This window comes from Periophthalmus magnuspinnatus, chromosome 8, assembly GCF_009829125.3.
Source record: "Periophthalmus magnuspinnatus isolate fPerMag1 chromosome 8, fPerMag1.2.pri, whole genome shotgun sequence".
NCBI classification, from domain to species: domain Eukaryota; kingdom Metazoa; phylum Chordata; class Actinopteri; order Gobiiformes; family Gobiidae; genus Periophthalmus; species Periophthalmus magnuspinnatus.
Window position 1 is genome coordinate 8,505,880 of NC_047133.1, and position 22,374 is coordinate 8,528,253.

Consider the following 22,374-nt stretch of genomic DNA (forward strand, 5'->3'; position numbering starts at 1 on the left):
CGATTTAAAAAGTCTATTGTGAGCGCGGCCTTAAGATACAAGGTACACACATGATTGGAAAGGACCACAGTTAATTTATGTAAACTTCAGGTACGTAAAGGTCCCATTATAGGCTTATCTCTATGTTAAAATGTTGTTTCCTCATCACAAACAGACATGGAGTTGTGTTTTGCTTCATTCACACATGTTTAACACACAAGCCCTGCATATTTAAACAGACAGAAAACACTCTGTTCCACCTTGTGATGTCATCATGTGATACAGGAAGTGCTCTAATGTGTTTTTAAACTCCATACACCTTCACTAGGATCATTTGGATGATTTCAGACCTGGAATTGCCCAATCTGTACTGAACTAAAGGTAAAAAGTAGCTGTTAACTTGAAAACTAGCGCTTCATGACATCACAAGGTGGAACAGAGTATTTTGAGCTTTGGAGATGTAAACAGACTAATTAAATGATTACAGTGGTCCCTCGTTTATCGCGGGGTTTACGTTCTAAAAATAATCTGCAATAGGTGAAATCCGCGAAGTAGTCAGCTTTATTTTTTTTACAATTATTATGTTATTATTATATGTTTTGCAGCTGTAAAACCCCTCATCACACACTTTATACACTTTTTCAGACAGGCATTAACATTTTCTCACATTTCTCTCTTGTTTAATTAATTAATAGTGACTCACACGTATTTCACAGTTCCTCTGACCGTGCCTCTTCGTCCTCTGCTGTAGTGTCGATCGAACATTTATGTAATTTGGCAAGCTGAAACGAAACAAAACACAACTCCAGGTATGTTTTTGATGAGGTAACAACGTTATAACATGGTTTAAAGCTCACGAGAGTAAATTTCGTGTAATATAGGACCTTTAACGATGCTGAAGGTGAGACGGCCTGTGCACAGTAGAGTAAAACAACCCGGAGGGATGTCAACTAGAAAACAAGGGCAGGGCAGTTTCACTCTAAAACTCCCTTTGGGGCTGGACTCAGAGTACGGTAAATCCCAGTGTTTCAGGCCAGCTCTGTCAGCTAAAAATGGCTTCTGGAGGGGACCTGAAACACTGTCGGGATGACACAGCTGAAACCTTCTATCTATATGTAACCAGAGGAGTTGACAGGGTGGGGCAAAGGGGTATGTTGTCCCAGGCCCAGAATTGGACCCTCTTACTATTAGTTTATATTAGAGGGGGGCCCAAGTGAAGCTTCTTGCCCCAGACCCCGAAATTTCTGTTAATGGGCCTGTATGTAACATTAATCAATCATTCAGACTTTCCATTTGGAATTGTTTACAGTATTTAGTTTGAAACATTTTGAGCCTTGTCTCGGCTGTGGTTCAAGTACATTGCACAAAAAGCAAATTAACTGTAAAACCTCATTGAAAAATTAGCTCCATTACCTGATTTAAACGGTTAGCTTCAGTCCCAAGTCGTTCTTATTTCCTCCTGCTGATATTGATTCTTTATGCACCCATCAAATTAACAATTTTAAAAAGTTTTATTAACTATTTTGCAAATGAATTTTAGTCCTTAACTCACTGAATGTTCAAATATAAAATTAAGAAACTTGCCAGAAAACAACATAATTTCTATTTTGCCGTCGCAAACTTATTAGATTATTTAATTGTATTAGTCATTGCCATAGACCGTGTATAGAAATGGACATAAATGGACCAAATACGAAGTTCTCATGGGCTGCGCTTCCAACTCCATCGACTCTGGCTCCAGTTCACTTTACATTGAAAAACTGTGGCCCCTCGCTCTGTAACTGCTGCTGTCAGACTCGTCATTTTGGTTTTAAAATGTTCATATTAACCCCTGATCCTGGTATTTTTATTTCACTATTATGTCTGTAACTCAATATATGAACATTAATCCTGGTTTCCCGGGAAGGATGGGTCAAATGCAGAGAACATATGTCGTGTGGAGACAACAAAGCGACTTTAAATGATTCCTTCCAGACAGATGCAGTGTTTAAAGCTCTGGACACCACTTTTCCCCATGTATTTGCGCTGAATTGGCCTCGCTCCAGTACAGATATATTGTAGAAGCAGCTTTGGAAGTCAAAATAACTCAAAATAAGTCAAAATAACTTTGCTGCGAGCTGTCTGCATCTATTAAATTCAATTCAAGTTTATTTATATAGCATATTTAAAACAACTTCAGCTGCCCAAAGTGTTTCACATAAAAGCCAACAAAAAAACAAATATACAGATAACACGATATATATAGGAACTGAACAATAAAACACCAAGATGTCCTGTCTGGCTAGAGCTGGGCAGCTTTCCAAGATCTGTTCTGTTTTCTTTAGTTAAGTAATGTCCTGCGTGTTTGTTCGATACATGATATCTTTAACGTATAGAAAGACATCCAGAGCTGTGATATCCGGTGAATGTGGTGGCTACGCAATTTGTCTCCAATCCAAAGGGCTGGAAATGTTTGATCGAGGAACTAATGAACATTCAGACCTCAATGTGGCGGGGCTGCATGTTGCTGGAAAATGATGGTTGGTTGAAGCTGCTGCAGTTGTCGTGCCATATATTTCATTCAAAAGGAGCTTGCTGAGCTGTGTTGTGGAATTTCTAATAGTAAAAACCTTTAAAATATATGAAATCAATAGGGAAGCTGTCTTGAATCAAAAAGTCAGATTTATTGCATCAATTGCGCACAGTTGTCCAGGAGCTGTTGTCTCTGATAGTATCGTCTCACCCTCAGCTCACAAATGAACGAACATATAGTGTATTTATACCGTCAAAATAATCGTACTAGTCTTAATCTAGTCCGAGTGACTTCAGGCTGCGGGACACATCGTCTTGTACGCTAACATACAAGAGATATGCCCGTGCGTAACAACAGATAGTATCACAAAAATTTGGTCAAAGAGATAGATAATATAACATATCAGTAATGTAAGGATTTAGGAATTAGGTCAAACAGATGACTATACCTATGAATACAAGTAAAGATTTAGGCCAAAGAATGACATAACAGATGCAGTATATAATCTAGTGTGATTGGTCAATTAGCCTTTTAGAGCTCACATGTTTTGGTATTACAGCAACCAGGGACGGGAGTTGAGAATTAGCTTTTGCTATAAACTCTATATGCATCACATCAGCTGCAATGTTCATGTTGTAACTATGTCAGATTGCATTGTCCCTGTCAAATAAATATATAAATAAATAAATACACACACGATTAGAGCTCGACCGGTATGGGTGTTTTCACGGCCGATACTGATTGTTTAGAATCCAGAGAACCTGATGGATGACCGATAAGCTCTGCCCATAAATCGTATAAAGAAGTGGACAAAGTGAACATCACCCGCCACGTTCAACTCCAGTCAAATGAAGCTCATCGAAGTGTAAGAACATTATGCTTACGTTTTATCATCTAATAATCATCATCTTTATCGTCTGTATGCTTAAAGCCTGTGGAATTGAAAAAAACAGGAAATGAGTATGCGAGTGGAAAGAGCAGAAACCTGTGTAATTGAATTAAAAAAAAAGGGAAATGGGAGGCCCAGGGTGAAAGGTCATATTTGTGCGGAAAGGTAACAAGTTTAGTTCTGAAAAGCATGTTGAAATAATGATGATTTGTGTCGGTGTGTTTAAATAAAAGGCTGCAGCGAGAAAGCGAGAGTGGAGAAGGTACAGAGAAGGCGTCGCAGAAGAAAAGTCCGCGCAGAAGAAAAGTCTAACCCTTGTCTTGAGTCATTTTGGTAAACAGCGAGTCGAGAACAGAATTTTCTTGCCAAGAAGCTAGCGGTTATATGGGCCAATTTGGAGCTGAATTTCATTATTTCATCATCATTTGGAATTTCGACCGCAAGTATCATAGCGACCAAAGAGCCAATCCGGAGCGAGGTTGTTGAAGGCAACGCCCCTTCCTGCTTGCGAACCTGCTGCTAACGTTAGCGGGAGCGAACTTGTGAAAAGAAGGCGCTGATTAGTCTGTTATTAATGTTCATATCTTGAGCGAAAATAAAAATACCAGGATAATACGAACATTTTAAGACCAAAATGACGAGTCTGACAGCAGCAGTTACAGAACGAGGAGTAACAATTTTTCAATAGAAATGGAATTGAAGCCAGATTGGACGGAGCCAGAACTCACTTCCTATGCTCACTTCCTATTCGAAACGCGGCGGCTAGCAGGTTAGCTATGTCCATTTATATGTACAGTCAGCCGTCTGCTGCCAATATTTTTTAGGTGATATGTGGGTCAGATTTTTTCCAGTTGTCGTATATTTACTGAAAAGTGGACATAGTATTTATCACGACAGGCCTAGTGTAAAATGAACCAGCTCCCGGTAAAAATCAGGTACAGAAGTCTTTAAGTCAGCCGCGGCAGACAGATGTATTGTTAACCTGCCTGCATTTGTCTCCCCTTTAACTCCACTGTCTGTTATCCCTCTTCCTCATAATAAATAGGCAGTGTATGTCCTCCATTACACCGCTCTCATGGCCTTTAGCTGTTGTCACTAGTGTTTGTGTTGGTAATGAGACAATTTTACCACACTAGCATTAGCTTACGCCTCCTTTTATCTCCGTTACTGTAGATCAATACTTGCTAATGTAATGCCTCCTGCCGCTAAATGGTCAACTCCTTCATTAAAGTCTCCGTGCCCACGCTGGGTTTAGCATCGGCGCGGAAAATGAAAAGGATTTGACTCGAAATAAGGTGTAAAATTCAAGTATCGTTGTTCAAAGTGTGATCACAGTCGGGCCTCTCCGCCGCTCCAGGAAAAAGAGGCAGATTCCTCCAGACAGACTATTTTAACTGAGGCAGAAAGAGACGGGAATCTCTGCGGTTTAGCTCTGAAAATGTGTGGGTTGAAGTGTGAGTAAAGTGGTAGTAGTAGTCGTGGTTATGGCAGTTTAGCGGTAGTAGGAGTAGTAGTGGTGGTGGTAATGGTAGTAGTAGTAATTGTTGGAGAACTTTAACAGCCACGTCAAATCAGTAACATCTGCAACTTTTTACTATCTAAAAAACATTGTAAAATCAAAAGTATACTGTCCAAACCAGACTTAGAGAGACTTATCCATGCATTTGTCTCCAGTAGGTTAGACGATTGTAACGACCTGCTCACTGGCCTCTCCAAACGAGCCTTAACACAGCTGCAGTACATCCAGAACACTGCTGCTCGGGTCCTGACTAGAACCAGGAAGTACTTCACACATGTGTCCTGTGCTCAGGTCTCTGCACTGGCTCCTGTAGCTCAGAGAATAGACTTTAAAGCAGCTCTGAGTGTGAACAAGTCTCTCTATGGACCAGCACCAAAGTACATCTCCCACATGTTAGTGTCACATGAATCTCACACTCTGAGGACTTCAGGGACCGGCCTCCTACTGGTGCCCAGAGTCAAGACCAAACATGAAGCTAAAACGTGAAACAGTCGTCCTAAAGATGTGAGACAGGCCTCTACTTTGACAATGTTCAAATCCAGGCTCAAAACAATTCTGTTCTTCACTTTTCTCCTTTAATGTTTATTTTATGATGATTATTTGTGATTATTTATGTTTTGATTTGTTGTATTTGTGTGATTTCACTGTCTTTCTTATTCTGTAAAGCACTTTGAACTATCTTGTGTACGAATTGTGCTATACAAATAAACTTGCCTTGGTTTGCCCAGTAGCAGTAGCAGTAGTAGTAGTAGTTGTTGTAGTAGTAGCAGCAGTAGAGGCAGTAGTAGTAGCAGTAGTAGTAGTAGTTAATTAATTAATTCACTCCGCACTCATTAAATGTAAATCACTATCGTCGCCACATCTGGGCTGATAATCTCCACCATCAGCCCCTCTGACAACCAACCCTCACCACGTTCACGCTTGGCCAGGACGGAGGGTGAAGTGTCTTGCCTAAGGACACATTAGCAGTTGGCAGTAGAGCCACTGGCGCCCCACTGTGGCACCTGGTATTCCCTGCAGTCTCCCATCCCAGTACTACCCAGGACCAGCCCTGCTTAGCTTCTGAGATCTGACGGAATTGGATATTAATATATGGCCAAACAAATCTACAGAACTGTAATATTAATATGTTTGTATGATGTAAAAAGCTTATTCTAATTAATACCATTTTCCCCTTATGTATTCTGAACATATACATATATAATCTACCACATTATTTACAAACGACTGCATTGTTTTTTCTTTACATTTCACTTGCTGACTCGTTTGTGCCTCTGCATAATTGTAAAAACGCATTTGTCTGATTAATTAATTAGTCAAACATGGCATTATTTATTTATATATTTTTTGTTATTCGAGCCGTACTGTTTCCTTGTAGAGAGCGTTTCTTCATTAACGTCTTCTGAACAATTACGACATTTCGCAGTTTAATCAAAGCCTCTGATCCAAGGTGAGCGTTGAGAGAGTTGAGAATGTGAACACAGTTTCAAAATACAAAAGTGATTAAATTAAAGACTCCGTACATGATTTTTATCGTCTTGAAAACATGAAAAACAGAACTGGTTCATTTTAAACGGTTTGCGGTGGTTCATACTCCTCACTTACCTTATGCAGTGCGAGCATCCTAATGATTCACCACGATGAGTTTATAAGCACTTTTCGCAAATCTGAGACCAGTGCGGAGTTTTGCCATCACAGTAGTCCCAACAACTAGCATGCTAATGTGCACGTCCTGATTATCGGACAATAAAACACTTTATAATTAGATAAAAACAGTACGCAGTGGACTTATTTTGACATTGCGAGCTGTTTATGCAAAATATCTGTACTGGGGAAAGACAAGTTTTCTTAAATACATGGGAAAAAAATCAGGTACAGACCCTTTAAACATCACAAACTTAAGTCGGGAGTGTTGTCCTAAAGGTAATGCTAACAGGAAGTAGCATGCTAACAGTACATCGACCGCACTTCCTGGTTTGCGAATGGTAAAAACACTTTATAATTATATGCGCTTTTCACAACTCTCCAGAGATACCAGAGCGGAGTTTTGCCATGACTTTTAATGCCAACAACTAGCATGCTAATGTGCACTTCTTGATTATCGGACAGTAAAACACTTTATGATTAGATCGAAACAGAACACAGCGCTCTTATTTTGACCTCAAGAGCCGCTTATACAATATGCAGTACTTGGGAAACTGATAAACAAACCTGGCACTGCTCCATTAAAATCTTTTCTGCGTGAGTCAAAACCTCTTCAAAACCTCTTCTGGCCGAACATGAGTGCTGTACCAGTCTACAGTGAGTCATCTGACATTCTGCCTTTTTTTTTTTTATATTGTGTTCTTCCAGGGACGCTGAAGCTGAGTCAGACCTCCCCGGACGTCCCGAACTCAGAGGGAGGAGCTCACCCTCAGAAGGAGCTGCCCAATGCCCACTCCAAAGAGCAGGTCACAGCGCGGTGAGTCAAAACAAAACACAGGCATTTTTATTCACTTTTTAATATCGAAAAGAGTCTGTTGCTTAAGTTTAAGCAGGAGTTACTTCAGCTTTTTTTGTTATTATTATTTAAAATGATAAAGTAACACAATAGAGATGTCAATGATGCGTTCATGTGGTCATCAGGAGCTCGGGAAACATGTTTTTCGGAGTTTAAAAATGCACATGAACGCAGCACAAGACAAAAAACTAATTTCCAAAAACTTCAGGAACTCAGGCCTAAACCTTCTGCCCGACTTCCATACCTGACGTCACCTGCTCTATGAGGACGAGCGAAAACCAGCAGCTTTTTAAACTTTGTGACTCGTTTGAACCTCTGCGTGATCGTAAAAACACATTTGTCTGTGATTAAGTTGCACAATTAGTCAAACACAAGGACTGTTCCCTTGTTAGCTTCTACTAAACAATAATAAAATTTTGCATTTCAATCAAAGCCTTTGATCCAAGGTGAGCTTTGAGAATGTGAACACAATATCGAAATATAAAAGTGATCAAATTAAAGACGCTGCATCTGATTTTTACCATCTTAAAAATGTGAAAAACATGTTTTAAACGGTTTGCAGTGGAGCAAAGTTATCCTGTACTTTATGCATTCGGAGCATCCTAATTATTCACAGGGATGAGTTTATAAGCACTTTCCAGAGCTAAGTTTTGCCATCACGGTAATGCCAACAACTAGCATGCTAACACATTTGAGCTCTTTGACTAAAAGTTATAAAGATCTGTACAAAAAAGACCCAACAATACTATTGTTTAGTCAATTACCTTAGCTCTTTTAAATTGTGTTAATGGCTTTATTTATGTGACATCAAAATCTAGACTTTCCAACATAAAAACACATGAACGCAAACACCTTGAAAGTGTATTTTTAACAGCAAATAAAACTATTTCTACCACTAAAACCTCAAACATCACATTGCATTGTGATACAGACCTGAAATGAATGTGTTTTAAGCCTTATTAATCTACAGATGTCAGAGCTGTGTATAAAGCACCACACTGCATTGATCACCAGTCCGTGGCCCTCCGCTTCAAATATGTTTTGAGATGTGGCCCTCGATAAAAAAAAGTTTGGGCACCTCTGATCTATAACTGACAGAAAGTGGACGAGGCAGGATGAGGCGTGCGTTACCATTGACCGTTTGTGATCTATACACACTGATAATTGTACGTTATCCGAGGTGAGAGAAATGTTACGATTCAAAATGATGGGCGACCAATGAGTTCCTTCATTTCAAATTCGTCACTGAAATAAACAAATCTGATTGGACATGATTAGTTCTGGTTCAAGACGTGACGGAGGCAGTGGTGACCGGACTGATATGCATCAGTTCGGACTTGCCAGGAAACAAGGAACAGTAACAGCGTTGGTCACTAAAGGCGCCAGACTCCTGCACATTCAGATGATGTTTTCAGATGATACTTTGCCAGGTTTTTTTGGTTTTTTTTGGAGTTATTTGACAGAAAATGACAAGGTCAAAACACAAAATGAACAGCACTTTAAACAGCTCCTACTGCACATTCACCTGCACCAGCACCAGTGACAGTTTAAAGGTGCATCCTGTCACTTTTATGGGGAGAGCTCCACCACCTGCTTGTCTCTATGGAGATCTTTGACATTAGTTTTTATAGATCATGTTTTTTTTTTGTTTTTTTTTCATGACCAAATCCAACTACAATTGTTTAGAAAAATCAATGGCCCAAAAGAGCTGTTTATATTTTTGTCCCATTTTGATAATTTCACCCAAATGATCCAAGTTGAATTTTGTACAAACTCATCCACGACCTTGCATGACGCCAAACAGATAGAATTATGTTATAGAGAAAAACATTAAATAACTAAACTATTATACGAGTATTTTTTATATTTTATACTCAAATCCTCAGAGTATCCTCCCTTTGCTTTGTCGACAGCTCTGTAAAACCTTCTCTCTAAGATGAAGTCCCTGTAATGTCTTTCCCAGGGAAACACCAAAAGTGCAAACCATTTTTTGATATTTGAATCTAAAACAAGTTCACTACGAGTCCATTTATACTTTTGATGCGTTCAGTGAGAATCTACAATGTAAATAATCATGTAAATAAAGAAAAAACATGAATGGTGGTGCAGATATAACCAGGATTTCACACACGTTCTATTAAAACAGCGTCTAATGATGTGAGCAGTGCATTTGTGTATCTGCTGTCTGCTCTTTCGCCTCAGAATAGTGTTTTTGAGAGCGGTTACGTAACACCGGCTTTAATCTGTGTGTTTATAATGAAGCTTTTGAGACGGACAGAAAGAGGAGGTGTGTGAGCTTCAGCGTCGGACATGTTCATTTTACCCAGGCCATTGTTTATGTTTTTGTAATTTTTGACTTGTTTTTTGTGGGATAGAACCTGTAGTCAATATTTATCATAGGTTTATGTCAGTTAAGTGTCGGATTACGAAGAAAAATTGAGATAAAAAGACAAAAAACAAATACAGGAAGTAGCAATGAGCTCTAAAACAGAATACAGTAGTACGATTATTAGAACCTTGTAATTGAAAGTGCTGATTTTTGTGGTTTTAAAATGTGAAAAACCGAATTTGTTCTTTTTAAACAGTTTGCAGTTATTCCTCACTTACTTTAAGCGTTCTGAGCATCCTAATTACTCACCATGATGAGTTTATAAGTGCTTTTCACAACTATCAGAGACCAGAGCGGCGTTTTTCTGTTTCTCGAGCAGTAAAATGTTTTCTAATTAGATGCAGACAGCTCACAGTGGACTTATTTTGACCTCAAGAGCTGTTTATATAATATATCTGTACTCGGGCAAGACAAATTCTCAAACACTTGGTGAAAAAAATGGATACAGGGTTTTTAACTACCACCGATGCCTTACAACTACATAATAATACATTTTTCTGTGCCTTATGGAGCTCAACAGTAACCGCCCACCCACTGGTTCCCGGAGTGAATTCCTTATTCATTTCTCCCATTAGACTTTCTGAAAAAGATATGTATTAAAAGTATAAAAGCTCAGAGTGAATCAGCTATGTGTGTGGTAGCTAACGGCAACTAGACCTGTGACTTTATTTAAAATCTGTCTCTGAAACTTTATAAACTGCTAAATTATTAAACAAAATTGACTCTTGTGAGCTTTGAACCGTGTTATAATGTTGTAACCTCTTCAAAAACAAACCTGGAGTTGTGTTTTGTTTCATTTACATGTCTGAGTTACACTTTATTATTAGTCTTTCTACATTTACAAAGCTCAAAATGCTCTGTTCCACCTTGTGATGTCATGAAGTGGTAGTTTGCAAGTTAACAGCTATGTTTTTACCTCTAGTCCAGCAGAGTTTGGCAATTCCAGAGCTGAAATCATCCAAATGATTCTAGTGAAGGTGTGTGGAGTTTAAAAACACAGAGTGGAGCACTTCCTGTATTACCACATGATGACATCACAAGGTGGAACAGGGTGTTTTCAGTTAGAGAGCAGAACTCAGCCTAAATATGCAGCGTTTGTGTGTTAAGCCTGTGTGAATGAAACAAAACACACAGCTTTTGAACTCTTAATATTTGAGAAATGATGGAAAATGTACTTCCGGGACCAGAGCGGATTTGGAAGCGGGCAGGACCGTTGAGCTCCATCCTTTCCGCTTTATATTTTGGTATGCTTCTCGTTCACACCTGTTGACATCTACCTTTCAGCTCCAGTTCTCGCACAAACCCATTCACGTCACGGTTGACCTTGTTGCCGTTGCGTCACCGTGTTGTGTCCACATCATTTGAAAAGCAGCACACGCCAAACGCCACATAAAACCGCACTCTCCCCTTCTCCTCTCTCTGAATCCCATTTTGCAAACACCATTTTGAATTTCTGTCTTTTTCTGTCTTTTTTTTTTCCCAACATTTTGTCTCAGGCCCAAACCCATGACTCACCAGCTCTCCAGTCCGGACTTCCACGGAGAGGAGAAGGATCAGGTTACGAGCATAGGGCAGATCAAACCCGAGCTGTACCGGCCCAAAGGAGACCAAGCCGAGGGCAAACTGGGAGACACCTGTGGCAAAATCAGCTTCCTGCTCAGATACGCCTTCAAGTAAGTCCACTCTACAGCCTAAAGGCAACCGGAAAGTACACGGCATGCTCGCTGAATAAACGGGAACACTATCTGATCCCACGTGCAGCTGAGTCCACGCTACAGGCGAAAGACGTGCAGTCGAGGAAGTACACGCTCTGCTCGCGGAATCATCAGGAACACGACCTGATCCCGTTTGTATTCAAGTCATTTCACGCTATAGGCTAAGATTGAAAGATTTAGGAAAAGTATTTCAATTGCGATTATATTTGGGATTCATGTGTTAATAAGAGTAGTGGAAGGTAACAAAGTACAAGTGGAAAAGTACTGTGCTTAACTAGAATATTTAGGTATCTGTACTTTACGGTCTACTTTTACTTCACTACATTTACGAGCAGGTATTTGTACTTTACTTAAGTACATTTACAGTGGATACTTTCTACTTTTACTTCACTACATTAAAGAGTAGTATCTGTACTTTCTGCTCCACTACATTTTAAATTGGTCTGAAAAGTAAAAAGTACTTTTCATATGATTTGAGCGGTTATTTTTACATCCTGACTAAAGTTTTCGAGCTTCAGCTTTGAGAAAACGAAAATAAATACACAAAATTCATGAGAAAAATTGAGAAACTGATTTGTATTGTTACTTTTTATATGATTTAAGTTTGTTTTTGTTTTTTACCATGTTCGTAGTAACATCCTGATTAAAGTTTTCGAGTTTAAGCTTCGGCTTTGAGCAAACAAAAATAAATACATAAAATTCAGAAGAAAAATGAAGAAATGTTCATCCAGTATCTCTACATTTAACAAATTAACAACCCTTATGTGAAATACTTTTACTTTTTACTCTTAAAGTACATTTTTAAACAGGTACTTAAACGTATATGTCTTGTACTCAACCAGTTACATCTCTTTTTTTAATAACTTGAAAAACATGCATTCTTATTTCAAGTGTGGTCTCAACTCCACAGATCTGGCTTCCTACTTGACCCGGTAGCATCAACTTCTTGTTTCCATGGAGATAAATAAGTTTAATGCCGTACTTTGTTGCATTCCAAGCAGAAAAATGGCATCTCCATGGAGACAAGAAGCACCAGAAAAGTTAGATAATGTACCTTTTTAGCAGAAAAACTTCATCTGTTGATAGGACATCCAAGGCCACCGTTAAACGCTTACATATTATTCAAATGTATTCTGTTTCATTAATTTTGTATATGAGTGCGCCGTGTAGGCTTTACTTCACAAGGTAATGCTAAAGATAATGTTTAAAACTGCATAATGCTTATCGCGCTGTGCCCCTAAAAATCATCAAATAAAGCCAAAACATTACGCAAAACATGGATTAAAACTCTTGTGAGCTTTAAGTCATGTTATAATGCTGTTAAAGACTCAAAAACAGACCTGAAGTTGTGTTTTTTTTTCATTCACACATGTTTGAGTAACACTTTATTATTAGTCTGTCTTAATCTCCAAAGCTCAAAACGCTCTGTTCCACCTTGTGATGTCATGAAGTGGTAGTTTTCAAGTTAACAGCTGCTTCTTACCTTTTTTTTTCCTTTTTAGAGATAGAGAATTGCAAGGCTGAAATGATCCAAATGATTCTAGTGAAGGTGTGTGGAGTTTAAAAACATTTTGGAGCACTTCCTGTATTACCACATGATGACATCACAAGGTGGAACAGACCGTTTTCTCAGCCTAAATATGCAGGGTTTCTGTGTTAAACAAATGTGAATGAAACAAAACACAACTCCAGGTCTGTTTGTGATGAGAAAACATTATAACAGATGAGGAAACACCATAATATTAGCCCTTTAATAGATCGTACTTTCTTTAATGCCGTACTGTGGAACATATAAGACAAAGCACTTACATTTTGATGGAGAAAAGTAGCTGCCGAGACTGAATAATCTTGCCTACAGTTAGTGTAGTCATTTAGTTGAGAATCATAAAGACGTTGCTGGATGAGAACCATATGGAAAGAACTGCTCGTGGCTGTACAGATGTTTTTCTGTCATAGTTCAACATCAGTGTGACAGAAGCAACTGAGTAATGTCATAATCTTATTCCCTCATTATCGCACTCAAAGTTGTATTTTTGATTGATTCATGCAAGTTTAAATATAGTCTTGATTCTAGTGAAGGTGTGTGGAGTTTAAAAACACAGTGCAGAACAGAGTGTTTTCAGTTTAAGAGAAGAACTCAGCCTAAATGTGCAGGGTTTGTGTGTGAATGAAAAAAAACACAACTCCAGGTCTGTTTTTGATGAGGAAACAACATTATAACAGATCAAAAAAACGCATAATATGGAGCTTTTAAAGATATATCTATGTGATGATTGAACGTAATCGTGTTTGGGCGGTGTGTTGACATTATAAAATTGTTCTATATCTAAACATAGACTAATAAAAGCTACATTAGTGCATATGTAGCAGTGTTATGTCTGGCTCCGAGACGCCTGTCCCATTGACTCACATTCAAATATCTGTCACTGAACCCTGGGTCAATATCTCCCTCCATTATGCACTGTATGCCACCATTGTTTTTCAGAGATCCATTTGGAGATGTCTGCTTCAATACACTGTACTGGAAGAGCTCATGAAACAAATATAGCCAACGTAGACCATAGACAGTAAAGTGCTCCAGGCTAGATAATGTTGTGTTATTGCAAAGCTAAAATGAGCTAATGTACCAGTCGAAGGTTTGGACACACCCTTTTGTTCAGTGTGTTTTTAGTTTTTGTTTGTTTTTGTGTGTATTTTTACTGTTTTCTACATTTTATTACACACAGAAGACATTAAATATATGAAGTAAGATGTATGGAAGTATGTAGTAAGGAAAAAAAGTTAAATAACTACTGTTTTTCAATATGTTTTATGATCTGAAGGTTGGCGGTTCGAATCCCGCTCTCGACATAAACATCGTTGCGTTGAGCGGTATAAAAATGTGACCATTTACCATCCAAATCCTTAAAGTAGCCGCCCTTTACTTTGTCGAAAAATATTTAGCAGAGTTTTAACTTAACTTTTTTTTCTTTGCGACATAATTCCATACATCTTACTTCATATATCTGATGTCGTCTGTGTGAATATGAATGTAGAAAGTAGTAAAATTAAAGAAAAAAAAAAGGGAATGGGAGGGTGTGTCCAAACTTTTGACTGGCAGTTTATTGGCAGCACCGCTTTAAAAGAAAAAAAAATAAAATAAAATAAAAATCTATAAAAAAAATTGGGGATCAATAATAATACAAAAAATAAATAAATAATACAAATAATAATAATAATAATAATAATAATAAAAACAAATAATAATAATAATAATAATAATAATAATAATAATAATAATAATAACAAATAATAATAATAATAATAATAATAATAACAAATAATAATAATAATAAGGTGTATCTTAACTAACACATGTCCCCTAAGAGATAGATATTTATTTCCTTTCTATAGAGCAAAAATTAGAAAGTAGTTTTGCATGAAAGTATAAAAGTAATTATGATTTACACGTTGTTGGGCTTTGAGACTTTTGCAACGTACCTCGAATTGGAAACTGGTCAAATGAAAAGACTGAAGGATCATTCCCATCTCTGCCCAGCGCCTAATATTTTTGTGTTTTTGGGCAACACACTTCACCTCGATTGCTTCCAAATAACGTGGTTCAGTATTGACACCGGCGTGCGCGGCGTTGAACTCACTCTTATAGTTCTGCTTTCACTTCTAAGAAACGACGAGATGCCAACAGACGTCACGAGAGACCAGCGCACCCGGGGATCGCTCCAGACGCATGGAAATCAGGGCTGTTTTTCGTCCCAAAGTTTGCGTCTCGGTTCAAACTCCAGACAACAGCTGAGACCAGGAGACCACCGTGACATTTATATGACAATTCTCTGTCTGGATGTGGTCTTTAGCATTCAAGACGAACTCGAGCTCGTCTTATATGATACAACTGTTACTCATAAACACGGCTGGAGAGTAGCGTTGTTGGAAAATATCGAAAATCAGGTCCTAATGAATGATCTTGAGCAAGTATAAGACACACAGATGAGTATAAACCCATGGACGACTGAGGGATTACGCAGATATAAGGCCACATGGGAATAGAAAAGAAAGTACTACCATTTAATATTGAAAATCACATTCTGTTGTCTAAAGAAAGAGTGTTTTATTATCATTGTCGTATCATTGGAATTAGTATTGAGTATCGTGACAACACTACGTACAAATACTCAAGTTACTCTGATCCTCTTGCGTTTTGTGAGCAGCGCTTCATTTGTAAATCTGAAGTCACCGGGACATAAGTGTCTTTGGGGCCGCCGTCCGCACAAGGTCAAAACTTTGTGTCTCGCTCAGTTCTGAATCATTTAAAAGGCAGTTTTATTTGTCAGAGTGTGTTTTTGTACACGTGTCGCCCTGGGATGTTTATTCATTCTGACTCAAGTCGCAGCAGCTCGGTCCGGATGCCCTCCCAGGCGCTCAGTCCCGACACCTTCGCCTTCCCTCGCCTCTGCCACGTATATAAACAAACACGGGAAGTAGCGATGAGCTCTTTTTGGTTTTAAAACGTGAAAAACAGAATTAGTTCTTTCTAAACAGTTTGCAGTTATTCCTCATTCAGAGCATCCTAATTACTCACCATGATGAGTTTGTAAGCGCTTTTCACAACTCTCAGACACCAGAGTGGAGTTTTGTGATGACAGTAACGCTTACAAAATCGGTTCTTGAACAATAAAATGTTTTCTAGTTAGACACAGACAGACTTATTTTGACCTCTAGAGCTGTTTATATAATATATCTGTACTGGGGCAAGACAAATGCTCAGACACGTGGTGAAAAAACTGGATACAGGGTTTTTAAGTACCACCGATGCCTTACAACTACACAATAATATATTTTTTATGCTCGGTCAATCCCGACACCTTCTCTGTACGTCGCCTCTGTCCTGTGTCGACTCCGCTACAGTTTGGAACAGATCTGGATCGGTGCAAAAGGTGCTCATTCACACAAGACAGTTTACAACGCTACAATACTCAATGTGACAGATGCCCTCCCACACGCTCGCTCCCCGACCCCGCGTCCGAGTACAGCCCTCCCCGCGTATCGGCTCAATCTGACACTGATCTACAGTAATTGGAACAAAAAGTTGTAGAAAAGCTGCTCGTCCACATGAGGCCATTAGCCTAAAGGGCGCGAGTTGCATTTAGTCCTAACGCCGCGATGTGGGATTCCCTCACGTCCTCGTCCGCTCTCTGTCGTCAAACTCTACAAATAATCCCTTTTTGCTGCTTTGGCTCGTTAAAAAAAGTGAGTGTCCAGCGGCTGAACCAGTCTCACAGGAGGAGGCAGTGGAGCGAGGCCAGGCTGTGGGACGACTGTGTGCTGGAGGTGCAGAGGAGAGGAGGAGGGGTGGAGGAGAAGAGGAGAGAGGGAATACAAGAGAGGAGGAGTGGAGGAGATGTAGCCTCGAGCTCACAAACATTTGATCGTGTTGTGGCTTGTTCCGGTCCAGATGAAGCCCTGATTGTGAGGCTTAAGATGTAAAATGAGTGAGTACCAGAAGTAAAAAGTTAAATTTACATGTAGTAATGGAACAGAGTGACCACAGTTTCAAAATTCAAACCTGGGTGGGGATAAATCGAATTGTGAAAACAGCACAGAACATTGTCCATTCTCGACTCCCGTGTCAGTCAGAATCTGAGGGACTTCTATCGATGCAACTGCCTGCTTTTTTTTTTTTTTTTTTTTGCCTTAAGCTGGACCGGGGCATCAGGGGCGTCTCGTTTACATGCAGAGTCTGTGGTGGACGAGCGTCTAGACCGGCCCGCGCTTTCCCACGTCTTGAGCGTTCGTGCGTTGGATGCTCTGTTCGCACGTCCAAAGTGTCAGACGCCAAAGTCGAAAAGCTGAACTTTTGGTGTTTGATGCACCGCTTCAACCAAAGACTACGCTCCAGTGACGTATCAGTGTCATTATAGAGAAGAAGAAGAAAGACATAAGACAAAAACCTACAAACTAGTGGCAACTTAATTATGCCGTGTCTGGGTCCATCACTGGCCTCGAAGATAAACATGTAATAAACCCACTGTCTCAACCTGCATCACAAAGAGCCCGGGACAACAAAAACATACAAAGGCACAACACACGCCCTGGACATGCGTTGCAGGAACTCAAATACAAAGGTGTCCAACGAGGGGCGTCCAACGACAGGCGTCCAACGACAGGCGTCCAACGACAGGCGTCCAACGAGAGGCGTCCAACGAGAGGCGTCCAACGAGAGATGTCCAACTAGATGCATCCAACCAAAGGCGTCCAACAAAAAGTGTACAACGAGAGGTGTCCAACGAGACGCATCCAACGAGAGGCGTCCAACGAGAGGCGTCCAACGAGTGGCGTCCAACGAGAGATGCTCAACAAGAGATGTCCAATGAAAGGCGTCCAATGAGAAGCATACAACAACAGGCGTCCACTGAGAGGCGTCCACTGAGAGGCGTCCACTGAGAGGCGTCCACTGAGAGGCGTCCACTGAGAGACGTCCAACGAGAGACGTCCAACGAGAGACGTCCAACGAGAGACGTCCAACGAGAGACGTCCAACGAGAGGCGTCCAAAGAGAGGCGTCCAACGAGAGGCGTCCAACGAGAGGCGCCCAACGAGAGGCGCCCAACGAGAGGCGTCCAACGAGAGGCGTCCAAAGAGAGATGTCCAAAGAGAGATGTCCAAAGAGAGATGTCCAAAGAGAGATGTCCAAAGAGAGATGTCCAACGAGAGGCGCCCAACGAGAGGCGTCCAAAGAGAGATGTCCAAAGAGAGATGTCCAACGAGAGGCGTCCAACGAGAGGCGTTCAACGAGAGGCGTCCAACGAGAGATGTCCAATGAAAGGCGTCCAATGAGAAGCATACAACAACAGGCGTCCACTGAGAGGCGTCCAACGAGAGACGTCCAACGAGAGGCGTCCAACGAGAGGCGTCCAACGAGACGCATCCAACGAGAGGCGTCTAATGCGTTTTTGACACCGTGGTCTGAACACAGCATTATGCTCATTTTCAAGCAGGGTTGTTCCTCTCTTTGCTGTTGGTGGGGATCAAATCGGTCAAAAATAGAGACACCCGGGACATTTCTTGTATAAAACTCAGACACATTAATAGTTTTGTATAAATCTGCTGGGACAGGGGACACAGGGCTCAAAACTGGGACTGTCCCGGGTGAATAGAGACTTCTGGACACCCTGTGATAGAAACATATTTTTGTGTTGCACTTCTCAGTATTTTAAACCCTCCACCTTCACTACCGGAGTCTGTGCTTGTATCGTTTGTGCTTCTCCTGCTGTGACTTAGCCTGACTTAGCCTTTGCTTTAGATTTATACGCGCTGCTGCTAGCCGGGTTAGCTTGGACCGCTACTTCTCACTGTGTAGCCTGCCTGACGTGTCAATGTATTACAAAAGAACCAAAAGTGCTGATGGTCAGGGAAAGAAAGGGAGCAAAAAGCCAGTGGTCTCATGAATTATAAATACACAGGCACTTTAAACAGCAGCCGGGCTAGTGTGTTATAGAGAGCGACGCAAATCACGCAGGGAGCTAGGTAATCACGAAAACCATTTAAGTGTGCTTTTTTTTTTCCCACACATTTTTGCAGCACTTGAAGTCAAATCTGGCTCTAATGGTTTGGCGGGATTGTAGATTGTAGTGGCAGAAAGGAACAATATAATATGTGTTCTTGTTCAGTGAATAGGTAACACTAAGTACACCAGGGATCCAGCCTTTCCTGTTCCAACGCCGATTTCGATACCGTAGCTTTAAGCATCTGCCGATATCAACCGATACCAGTGCATTTATTTTCTTTAAACAAAAGTAAAATCAGACAAAACGGATCCAAATGTGTTATGTATGTCCCTGAAATAACCCCAGAACAGCTTTGTATACATAATAATTAAAACATTCGACAACCAGTACAACCAGTAACCATTTGTTGCATCAGTTTATATGTCCAACCAGGATATCAACTGAACCGATACTTTAATATCCGATCCAGCAAATCTTTCAGTATTGGGATGGTACACTTTAATTGGCCTTAATAAAGCATGGACGAAATTTAACATAATAATAAATAATAGTTTATTAAGAATGAATTGGGGTCGTTACTAATGAAGAACCCAACACGAACTCCTAGTAAATAATTATAACATTGTATAAGCAGCTGTTGAGGTCAAAATAAGTCTGTTGCGTTCTCTCTGCAATGAATTAGAAAGCGTTTTATTGTCTGGTAACCATGAAGTTTGCGTTGACATGCTAGCTGTTAGCTTCACTGTTACGACACTGGTCTTTGATAATTGTGGGAAAAAAAAGTCAGTGGTGAATAATTAGGATGTTCTGAATGCATAAGGTAAATGAGGAATAACATTGTACCACTGCAAACATTTTAAAATTCGGTTTCACGTTTTTAAAGGTCATATGTTACGGAAAATAAACTCTTATGAGCTTTAATCCATGTTATAATGTTGTTACCTCCTCAAAACCATACGTGGAGTTGTGTTTTGTTTCATTCACACATGTTTGAGTAACACTTTATTATCAATCTGTCGACATCTCCAAAGCTCAAAATGCTCTGTTCCACCTTCTGATGTCATGAAGTGGTATTTTTCAAGTTAACCGCTATGTTTTTACCTTTAGTTCAGTAGATTGGCAATTCCAGGTCCATGAAATGATCCAAACGATTCTAGTGAAGGTGTGTGGAGTTTAAAAACACAGTGGAGCACTTCCTGTATTACCACATGATGACATCACAAGGTGGAACAGAGTGTTTTCAGTTTGAGAGAAGAACTAAATATGTAGGATTTGTGCGTTAAACATGTGTGAATGAAACAAAACACAACTCAAGGTCGGTTTGCGATGAGGAAACAACATTAAAACATAGATCAGAAAATGGCGTAATCTGGGCAAAACTGTAATATCTCTGTGAAACCAGAAGGTGGCATTTACCCTTCACCAGAAAAGTCCCATAGTGCAGCTTTAATGTGTCGTATGAACTCACTATAAAATCCAAAGTGCCCAGTATCCGCAGACAGGAGCAGTTGACAGACACTCGTGAAGTAAACATGACAGAGCAGCGTGTGTGTTGCTTCCCGTACAATCTGATAACAGGACGATATTAATGCGAGGCCCCCTGCTGTTTGGAGGATAGCGTCGCGGTAACAATGTCAATCCGGTGATCCGCTTGGGCCCGGCGGCGCTATCGACGAGCCCATTAAAATCTGACACATTTCCACTGGGGGAATAAGGCCCAGCTCCCGGCGCCGTCGTCAGGAGAGGACCCCGGACTCAGGCTCAGCTTTAAATGGCACCTCCACACCTCTGCCTTATTACATCCGAGATATACAACTAGAGTTTACAGTGTTATGGGCTCAGGTGCACTGTGGAACTTGTGTCTCCATGGAGATGTTATTGTTTTACCAGGAATGTTCATTAGTATGGCATTAAATCTTTCGATCTCATGACGATATGAAGCAAGTAACATCACCGGGCGAAGTTGCAAGCCTCATTTATAGAAGTTTACGTAGACTTTTTACTACTCGAAAGTCAGATTTTTTAACTCTAGAGTGTCAGATCTGTGGAGAGGCGATCCTACTTGCAGTAATAATGCATGTTTGTTTATTAGCGATAAGAACGTCTTTGTTTAATTCCATTGTGTCGAACGTTCACAGCAAAACTGGGGCAACAGTAGCTCAGTCGGTAGAGGTTGACGGTTCAAATCCCACTCTCGACGTAAACATCATCGGTTGAGCGTTCAAGATCCACTGACCCACAGGTTGGCGGTGTGATTCCAGCTCCCACAAATGAATGCTGTCGTCGTATCCTTGGGCAACACACTTAACCCCCCTCGCCCCCAGTGTCTGTGTACGCTGGTGTGTGAATGTGTGTGTGAATGGGTGAGTGGTTCCTTGATGTAAAGAGCTTTGAGCGACTTGAAGGTGGGAAAGAGCGATATAAAATGTGACCATGACCATTTACCAAACAATAACATCTTCACGGAGACGAGAAGACGCAGACTACCCCCCAGAAATGTTACGTAGTTCACTTTTAACTTTGGTATTAGCCTTAGAAATGACATCAAAAAGATTAAAATAACCGTGGTAACGAGGAAATACCGTTCCCTCACTATATCGCGGTTCACCTTTCGCGGTCTCGCAGTTTCGTGGATTTTTTTGGTGCAATTTTACATTCTTTTTTTTACAGCGTATGAGTGCACATTGTGTTCGCCGTCTTGTTTGGCTGAGGGACTGTAGACCGTTGTACATCAGTCTCTTCTGTGCCGTGTTTCCTGTACAGTACAAAAGAATCACGGTCAGAGGAACTGGAAAATACACGTGAGTCACTAGTAATAATTTCTTATATGTTCAGCCTCGTAGATTGATCATTAGAATTAAATTAATTACAGTATTTCTAAAACTTATCATTTTTATTTACAGTATAGGAAAACATTTACATTTTTATTTCTCAAAACAAATGTTTGGGCCTGAAAACAGGTCTTGGTCTTTGGTTTCATTCTATAATATTGTACTTTTTTTTTTTTTCTTTTTTTTATTTATGCCAGTTTGAACTTTGAGAGAGTTTAAACAAGAAATAAATGTGAGAAAATGTTAATGCCTGTCTGAGAAAAGTGTATAAAGTGTGCGGTGAGGGGTTTTACAGCTGAAAAACATGTAAAAAATAAAGCTATTGCGGGTTATTTTTAGAACACAACCCCCGTGATAAACAAGGGACCACTGTAAAAATTGTAATTAATTGTTAAATGAATAAAAATATATATAATGAGGAAAAAAATAGAGCTTTAATTAAATTCGTTGTACCAAAAGCCTATATGTACAAGTAAACGTAGCATAACTGACAGTCTATGAAAGATGTTTTGGGGGAATCAGTCTGGTTTGGGGGCAGT

The 22,374-nt window shown here is 40.0% G+C and overlaps 1 protein-coding gene across 1 annotated transcript in view; it reads left to right on the forward strand.

Annotated features, from left to right (window-relative positions):
- The window catches only part of syt3 (synaptotagmin III), a 113,365-nt gene that overhangs the window by 23,371 nt on the left and 67,620 nt on the right, over positions 1-22,374 (forward strand). The window contains exons 3-4 of the mRNA XM_033971047.2: positions 7,252-7,360; positions 11,285-11,461. Coding sequence (XP_033826938.1) covers positions 7,252-7,360; positions 11,285-11,461 — 286 coding nt within the window. The remainder of the gene's footprint in view (positions 1-7,251; positions 7,361-11,284; positions 11,462-22,374) is intronic.